The 8,955-nt window shown below is 50.4% G+C and overlaps 1 protein-coding gene across 1 annotated transcript in view; it reads left to right on the forward strand.

The window, feature by feature from the left end:
- Positions 1-1,450: 1,450 nt before the first annotated feature.
- LOC122546576 (pre-mRNA-splicing factor ATP-dependent RNA helicase DHX16-like) overlaps positions 1,451-8,955 on the forward strand; it is a gene marked incomplete at its 3' end in the record, with an annotated part of 10,023 nt that continues 2,518 nt past the window's right edge. Inside the window, exons 1-5 of the mRNA XM_043685261.1 lie at positions 1,451-1,580; positions 2,154-2,269; positions 2,672-2,882; positions 4,070-4,168; positions 4,467-4,619. Coding sequence (XP_043541196.1) covers positions 1,488-1,580; positions 2,154-2,269; positions 2,672-2,882; positions 4,070-4,168; positions 4,467-4,619 — 672 coding nt within the window. The remainder of the gene's footprint in view (positions 1,581-2,153; positions 2,270-2,671; positions 2,883-4,069; positions 4,169-4,466; positions 4,620-8,955) is intronic.

The following is an 8,955-nucleotide window of genomic DNA, read 5'->3' on the forward strand; positions in this document are numbered from 1 at the left end:
TTCTGTGCTGTATTGTTCTATGTTCTATGTAGCGCAGTGTTGTACCTGTAAAACTGGGAGTGATGTAGCAGTGTTCAAACTGTAAAACTGGGAGTGATGCAGAGTAGTGTTCAACCTGTGAGACACTCCTATGTTTATTATGTGAGACATCAATGTGTTTACCAGCATTACTAGATGGAGGGAGACACAGGATCTGGAACCGTGCCACCTTCCAAGATGGGAGTTGCTTGTTGCAATGATACTGGAATTGTTGGCTGATCATATCAATCAACCTGCACTTGCTAGTCTGGCACCAGCCGTGATCATGACCTGGAATAAAACTACAAGATGGCGACTCTGGGGAACATAGTCAACTGTTCCTCCCAACCTATTGCACATCTTATCTTAAGCTACTCCCTATATTGTGTTCAAAGCAATCTATTAGATACTGTCCATCATTCAATACCACCTGCTCCCAAGTCTCCCACAGGAGTCCTTTTCGTATTTATGGAGTGGTACAGCACAGGAAAATACCCTTTGGTCATATCCTCGGCTACTCTTATCCTATTTGCCAGCATTTGACCCATATCCCTCTGAACCTTTCCTATTCATAAACCCGTCCAGGTGCCTTTTAAATACTGTTCTTCTTCCCGCCTCCTCCACCCACCCCTGACCGCTCATTGTACACATGCATCCCCCCACCTTAAGCGTGACCCGAGAGAAACCCAGACCAGTGGCGCTAAGGAATGAGATGGCCCTGTGGTTACAGCAATCTTCTTGGTATTTATAAATTAGAATCCCAACAGTGTGGAACGGGCCCTTCGGCCCAACAAGTCTACACCAAACGTCTGAAGAGTAACCCACCCAAACCCATCCCCCGACATTTACCCCTGACTGATGCACCCAATCTACACATCCCTGAACGCTGTGGACAATTTAGCATGGCCAATTCACCTTGACCTGCACATCTTTAGATTTTGGGAGGAAACTGGAGCAGCCAGGGGAAGCCCACGCAGAACAGGGGAGAAAGTCCACACAGACGGTCGCCCGAGGCTGAAATCGTCCCTGGGTCCCTGGCCCTGAGAGGCAGCAGTGCTGACAGCTGAGCCACCATGCTGCACATATTAGTATGTGCAAAAAGTAAGGCTTTATGCGACACATGCTCTTGTCAATTGGATCCCATTTGAATATTTCACCCTCTGAAATACTGGGCTGAGTCACAGGGCAGTCATTCCATGGGCTCAGGTGGATTGTCAGATTTGCACACTGCCTAACGTTCATCACCGACATCAATGGAGTATCAAATCAGATGCCCTCTACCCACTCGAGCCCCCCCCCCCGCCTCTGTTTGGTTAAAAGTGCAGCTCGTGTTACCTGCAGCTCGGCTGCGTTGCAGCCCTGAGCTGGTTCATTCCAGCACCTCGCTGGAGCTTTGCTCCGCACTTGTTCCCTGATGATCCGGTGTTGAGTTTCCGACACTGTCTCTGCAGGGCTACACGGCTGGGGGGATGAAGATCGGGTGCACGCAGCCTCGGCGCGTGGCAGCCATGAGCGTGGCCGCCCGAGTGGCGCAGGAGATCGGGGTCAAGCTGGGAAATGAGGTGAGCTGTTCATCTGTGGCACCGAGAGAGAAAAGAAACTGAGCCGTGGGACAGTGTGATGGGAGAGGTTTGGACCATCGGGGTGGGGGGGGAATGAACAGGCATAATGAGAGCGGAAGAGGGGGCCAGCGAGCAATGAAAAGAATGCAGGGCATGAGAAGCGGGAAAGACAGGTGGCGAGAATGCATTTTAAAAAGCCTCCAGAACAATTAATGCAAGTTGAATTTATCGCTTTCGTGTTTAACTGGTTGGTTTTGGTGAGCATTGAGTACTGAGGGGTAAGGGGCCAAAGCAAGACTGTAGCGGTGAGGGGAAAGATGGGGAATCTCCACGTTAATGACAGAACAGGACTCAAAAGCCTTATGGCTGACAACTGCCATGATCCATCAACAATGCTGGATGGGAGATGAGTGGGAGTGTTAGTCAGTGCAGAAAAGTAACCCTGGGAATAGGAGCAGAGGCAGGGGTTGAGAGAGGGTATTATGTGAGGAGTGGTCATGAGTTGAGTACTTCATTGCGTTGTGAGCATTCAAAGGGGGTGGCCATCTGACTCCTGCATGCGTCACTCTCCAGGTCGGCTACAGTATCCGGTTTGAAGACTGCACCTCAGAGCGGACGGTGCTAAAATACATGACAGATGGGATGCTGCTGAGGGAATTCCTCACGGAGCCAGACTTGGCTGGATATAGGTGAGCGAGGTTCCCACATGAGAGAGCGTGGTTGTTACTGAGCGTCACAGAACCTTACAATACGTCGGGAATGATAGGATAGAGCTTTCTTCAGTCTGGCAAACTCCGAATGTCATGTTCCCGCAGTGCTGGGGTGTGTGTGTGTGTTCGGATGGTGCTGGGATACATGCAGAATCTGTGTAATGGGTGGGTGGGTGTGTGTTTGCGTGATGCTGGATAATTTAAGCATGTTTGTGCCGTGCTGGGTAACACATGGGTGCATTCGTACAGTGCGGAGTTATGCCCCGTGTGTGTGCACGGGGTGCTGGGCACTTCCCAACCATGTGCTCAGGGTGCAGGGTAACCTTTCCCCTGCTGCATGGTCTTGGCTGATGTGTGCTGTCTGTCTGTCTGTCTTCACAGCGTGGTGATCATTGACGAAGCCCACGAGCGAACACTTCACACTGACATTCTCTTCGGGCTGATTAAAGACATCTCCCGCTTCCGCCCTGACCTGAAGGTCCTGATTGCGAGCGCCACGCTGGACACTGAGAAGTTCTCGACATTTTTCGACGATGCTCCGATCTTTCGTATCCCGGGGCGACGGTTCCCCGTTGATATTTACTACACCAAGGTACCAGGACCGTGTGGGGCATTTCGGGGGAAATGTCCGTCCAGAGTCCTCCATGGGGTGGGTGGAGGTGCAGCTGGAGCTGACGTTGCCAGCTCCTTCCCTCTCTAGTGGGTGATGAACGAGCTGTGCCCGACTGATGACCGTGCCGGGTTCTGTGGAGCGTGTTGGTACTCGCTGGCCACAAAAGCAGCACGCGGGGGCGATTGTTCGTGAACAGTGTGCGGCACGGTTCCCGCTTGATAAACTGCGGGGTTGACCTGGGAGTGTTCACCGGCCGGGCGTAGGATGCGGATGTCAGGGCCCTGGGGTACGAGCTGAGGAGACTTGCTAGTGATGAAGAGCTTCAATGGAGGGGAGAGATGAGAGAATCTGGGCCCATCCTCCTTATGCCCAAGCGATGAAGGGTTTTTGTTAAGGAGGTCCCCTCACCCCTTTCATCAGGTCAGTAACCAGTGGGTTTGAGGTGAATGACAAAGAGTAGACTGAGAGAAATGCCTCAGTGGGGAGAGAGGGGGAATTGCTGTGGATTGGAACTAAGAGGCAGAATTGCTTTAAATCTTACTTCAGAAGAAAGGGACTGAAAACGTGCAGGGGTCTGGTATGAGACCGAGGAAGGACACTAATAACAAGAAATCACAATGAATAATAATGGTGAATAAAGCAATAATAATGTGGGTGGCTCTCTCAAAGAGCCAGCATAGGCCCCATGGCTTGAGTGACCTCCAGTGCTCTCCAAGATTTCTGAATAATGTCACCTGGATTGGGGCGCGGTGGAGGGCGAGGAAAGTGTGGTCTCTGTGTTGTGCTGTCCCAGGATACGAAAGGTCGGAGCGGCGTGACAGTCTTCATAGTTCCGGTCTCTGACGCTTGATCAGTGTGACTGATGCCAGCAGATCGCAGAGATGCCAGGCTGGATCCCTCGTCTGTGGCATCGCCTGAGATCTCCCTCGGGAGGCTGGTGGGGGGGAGCAGCTGTGGGCTTGACGTTAACAGGCAGCATGTGGTCCCAGGAGGATAAAGACGATGTGGCTTCACCTCTCCTGTGCTGGTGACCCCAGGCGAAGGTAGCACACGTGAGCCCCTGGACGACAGTGGGTCCTCCCAAGCTCAAATGCCCCTCTCTCAGCACAGAAGCCCGAGTAGATATTTGTATTGACTGACAGGTTCCCCTTGCTCTCTCCCCTTAGGCCCCTGAAGCGGACTATCTGGAAGCCTGCGTGGTTTCTGTCCTGCAGATTCACGTCACTCAAGCTCCCGGCGACATTCTGGTGTTCCTCACCGGTCAGGTAAGGAGGTCACGGGGCCGGTCACTCAGCCGGGATCCCCTCGGGCTGGGCTGACCAGATCCATCCCGCGGCTGGCCACTGGCCAATCAGTTCAGCTGTGCAGATCTCACCGCCGCGTGTTGGCTGAACCGAACCGAGCCGAGCCGAGCTGACGCTCCGTGTCGTTCCTCGTGTTATTCCCGGTGCCCGGGCACTCGCTGCGTTGAGGCAAAGCCGCCGACGGCTGGGCCCCTATGCTTTGTGCTGACCCCTGCCCCCCCCGCACACACCCCTTGTGATGGAGTGCCTTCTTGTACAGGAGGAAATCGAGACCACGTGCGAGATGTTGCAGGAGCGATGCCGTCGCCTGGGCTCCAAGATTGCCGAGCTGCTGGTTCTACCCATTTACGCCAACCTCCCCTCCGACATGCAGGCCAAGATCTTTGAGCCCACCCCAGCAGGTGCCAGGAAGGTGAGGGGCGAGCCCACACTAATTATGACTATTTTAAAGTGGCCCTTTTCAGGTAAGCGTCCTTCCGCTGCCAGGAGTGTGACTGTGTCGGTGATGGCTGCGTGGGCCAGGATTAGTTTTGTAGGTAGCCTTCTGGGACCTATCCTGAACATAAGCTGACACAAATCACCAGCATTGTTTACGTAAGGTTTCAGAGGTATTAAAATATGCAGAGAGCACACTGGGCCCCAGCAATCATTGAATCCCTACAGTGTGGAAGCTGGCCACTCAGTCCATCGAGTCCACACCAACCCTCCGGAGCGCATTCCACCCAGATCCCTCCCCCGCCCCCATCCCTGTAACCTTGCATTTCAATGCCTAATCCAGCTGTGAGAAACAAAGCTCACTCACTTCAATAATTGCAGTCCGAGACAAAAATCTGAATCAATAGTGTCCTTTATTTGTACACTTGCAAGTGGGTGTAATGTCTAATACCAGAGAAGGCAGAGGACAAATACACATCAAATTCAACAAACTCTCGAAATTTATACAATTCGAGTCCCTACATATTTTTTCTCATTTCATTGTTTGCCCCCCCCCCCCCCATTTCCCTAAGACTGATCCCACAACTTCTGTTTATCTGGCCTTGTCCATGACAAATGCCTATCTCTGGCCCCATAAGGTGGTTTGACGTCATTCCCACTGCAGGTCATCGTTAGGCATATAGTTTCTTTATCAGTATCTATTCCTTCCATCTGGGTCTCTCTGGAGGCCGCTCTGACCTTCATGACCTCTTTAATTAGGGTTTGTTCCTGTGTCTCCATACAAGTGGGAAACAGATGTTCTTACCTACTGTTATACAAGCCGAGGTCATCCCCTTACAACTTCTTATCTATTCACCCATACATCTACCCATTGTTTTGTAATCACGTTTCATGCTGACATACCATTTTTAGCTGAGACGTAAACAATTATGTATTTCCTCCACATAGTCCCCATACTTGTTGACTCAGCTCTTGGCTGAAACAATTACACACTGATGTGAGTTCATTTACTCTGTATCAAAACTTATAATTGCAGAAATAACATTAATTTACCTATATCCCACACAGCTAACCTGCACATCTCTGGACCCTGTGGGCAATTTAGTGTGGTCAGTCCACCTAATTGGCACATCTTTAGATTGCTGGTGTTTTGGGTGCACACACCCACTCCCATCACTCCATGAACTATTGTCACGATGCTTTGTACCCCCGTGCCTTGGCCTCACTTTTTTATTCCCTTTTCCTTTAGCTAGCTAGGAGCGTGGTCTTTCGGAATGGTGCATTCTCACTTGCAGTTAACCAACCATTGATTTCACTCTTCCTCATTCCCGGAATCTCTCAGGAAGAGACCATTCAGCCCCGTCGGGGCTCCACAGCCTCTCGAAGCGAGCTTCATTACATTGTGCCGATCTCCTCCCTTTTCCCCATACCCTTGCACATTGTTCCTGTTTAAGTAATTGTCCCTGTCCCCTTGTATTCCTCAATCGAGCCTGCCTCCACCACATCCCCAGGCAGTGAATTCCACATGTAACAGAAAGCTTTCTCTTGCGTCGCATTTGCTTCTTTTGTAAATCCCTTTTTAAATCAGTGCCTTCTAGTTCTCAATCCTTCTACTGGCAGGTTTCTCTATCTATCCAGCGCCCCCCCGTGATTTTGAAGACTTCTACCAAGTCTCCACCCCCCCCCACCCCCCCCAAACTTCTGCAGAAAGGATCATTGGTCTTGAAACATTTCATTCTCCGGAGTTGCTGTTGGACCCGCTCAGCTCCCCCAGCATTCTCGGAGTTTGTTTCAGATTTCCAACATCCTCTGTTATACTTCTGCCCATTTATCTAGCGCCCATCAGGTCCTAAAGCAGTTTGCAGCCAATTAAGTACTTCAGTGAAGCATCGTTATTGTAACAAGATTAGAATAGATTCCCTACAGTGTGGAAACAGGCCCTTCGGCCCAACAAGTCCACACTGACCCTCCGAAGAGTAACCCCGCCCCCCGACCCATTCCCCTACGTTTACCTCTGCACCTAACACTGGGCAATTTAGCATGGACAATTCACCTAACCTGCACATCTTTGGACTGTGGGAGGAAACTGGAGCACCCGGAGGAAACCCGCGCAGACACGGGGAGAATGTGCAAACTCCACGCAGACAATTGCCCGAGGCGGGACTTGAACCCGAGTCCCTGGCACTGTGAGGCAGCAGTGCTAACCACTGAGCCACCGTGCCACCCCAAGTGCTGCAGGTTTGGCAGATTATGCACAGCCAGCTCCCGTAAGCAGCAATGTAAGAACGATCAAATAATCTGTGTTGTGAGCCTCAATCTTGGGCTGAAGCCTGTATTGTGTGGGATGTGAGCCCACAGCCCTTTGACTGGGACGTGAGTGCAGTGATTGAATTATCAGCAACGAAGGAGGATGTGCTGAAACTAACGGACGGAAAGTGCACGGAGCCGGCAGTCACAGTTTGACCTTTCTTTGCGATGATTTCACGGAATGTTTGCTTTGCTGGCTGAGCATTTATTGTCTGCCTCTGTGTTCCTCGGGAGAATGAGCTGCCTTCTTGAGCCCCTGCAGTCCATGTGGTGTAGCTGTTCACCTACGCTGCTGATAGAGGGGGCAGTTCTGGCTTTCCATCCAGTGACAGTGAAGGGACGGTGATATACAGTAATGGTAATATAGCCCAGTCCATCGCGCAATGACTCCATCTACACTTATTGCAGCCTCGGGAAGCCAACCAACATCATCAAAGATGAGAGTGTGTTGCTGGAAAAGCACAGCAGGTCAGGCAGCATCCCATGAGCAGGAAAATCGGTGCTTCAAGCCAGAGCCCTTCCTGCTCATGGAATGCTGCCTTGACCTGCTGTGCTTTTCCAGCAACACCCTCTCAACTCTGATCTCCAGCATCTGCAGACCTCACTGTCTCCTAACATCATCAAGGTCATAATCTCTTCCAACCTCTTCCTTCAGGCAGAAGATACAAACGCCTAAACCCATGTACCAACAGGTTCAAGAACAGCATCTTCCCTGCCACTATTAGACTTCTGAATGGACCTCTCAAATTTTGAATTTAGATTAGATTCCTACAGTGTGGAAACAGGCCCACCAAATCCACACCAACCCTCTGAAGAGTAACCCACCCAGAGCCACTTCCCTCTGACTAATGTACCTGACACTATGGACAATTTAGCATGGCCAATCCACCCTAACCTGCACATCCTTGGACCGTAGGAGGAAACCGGAGCACCCGGAGGAAACCCACGCAGACACGGGGAGAATGTGCAAACTCCACACAGACAGTCGCCCTGAGGCTGGAATCAAACCTGGGACCCTGGAGCTGCAAGGCAGCGGTGCTAGCCACTAAGCCACCGAGCTGCCCCATTTAATGTTAATCTCATCCTTTATGCACCATCCCTGCAGCCGTAACATAGTATCCCTCGCTCTGTTCTATCACCTGAATGTAAATTTTCACTGTACCCAGGAATGTGTGACAGTAATAGACCAAATCAAATATTTCCATCTTGGGACGGAGAATGGCTTGGAGGGCAAACTAGCAGACAGCGATGTTCCCATGCATCTGCTCCCCTTGACCTTCTAGACAGCAGAGGTTGCAGGTTTGTAAAGTGCTGACCCAGTAGGCTTAATGAGTTACTACATGATTTGGAGGTGCCGGTGTTGGACTGGGGTGTACAAAGTTAAAAAACACCAACACCAGGTTATAGTCCAACAGGTTTAATTGGAAGCACACTAGCTTTCGGAGCGACGCTCCTTCATCAGGTGATTGTGGAGGGCTCAATCCTAACACACAGAATTTATAGCAAACATGTACAGTGTGATGTAACTAAAATTATACATTGAAAAATTGATTGTCTGTTAAGTCTTTCATCTGTTTGAATACAGTTATAGTTTCACTTCTTTCATGTGTAAATCACAAAACCTTTTTAAAAAAGTTGCATTCTCCAGTTAGCTGTTAACAATGGTGATAGCTAGACAATATGTTGAAGGTGTCAGCCCCCTGTGTTCTCTGTCTATGCCATGATGTTTAGATTGATTCTAATCTAAAAAGTGAGATAATGGACTTTTATATGAATTCATGCAGTTTTTGAGCAAAGTACAATGTAACTCTGCAAGTACAAATTCACCCCACAAAATATATGTGTGCATGTGGGTCTTTGTCTGTGTGTGTGTGTGTGTGTGTGTGTGTGTGTCTGTCTGTCTGTCTGTCTCTGGGTTGGGGGTCGTGAGTGTGAGAAAGTGTATGTGTGTGTAGTGAGTGCAGAGTGAATTAAGTCTGTGAGGGGGTGCATGTGGGAGTGTGTGT

This window comes from Chiloscyllium plagiosum, unplaced genomic scaffold (assembly GCF_004010195.1).
Source record: "Chiloscyllium plagiosum isolate BGI_BamShark_2017 unplaced genomic scaffold, ASM401019v2 scaf_27908, whole genome shotgun sequence".
In the NCBI taxonomy this organism is placed as follows: Eukaryota; Metazoa; Chordata; class Chondrichthyes; order Orectolobiformes; family Hemiscylliidae; genus Chiloscyllium; species Chiloscyllium plagiosum.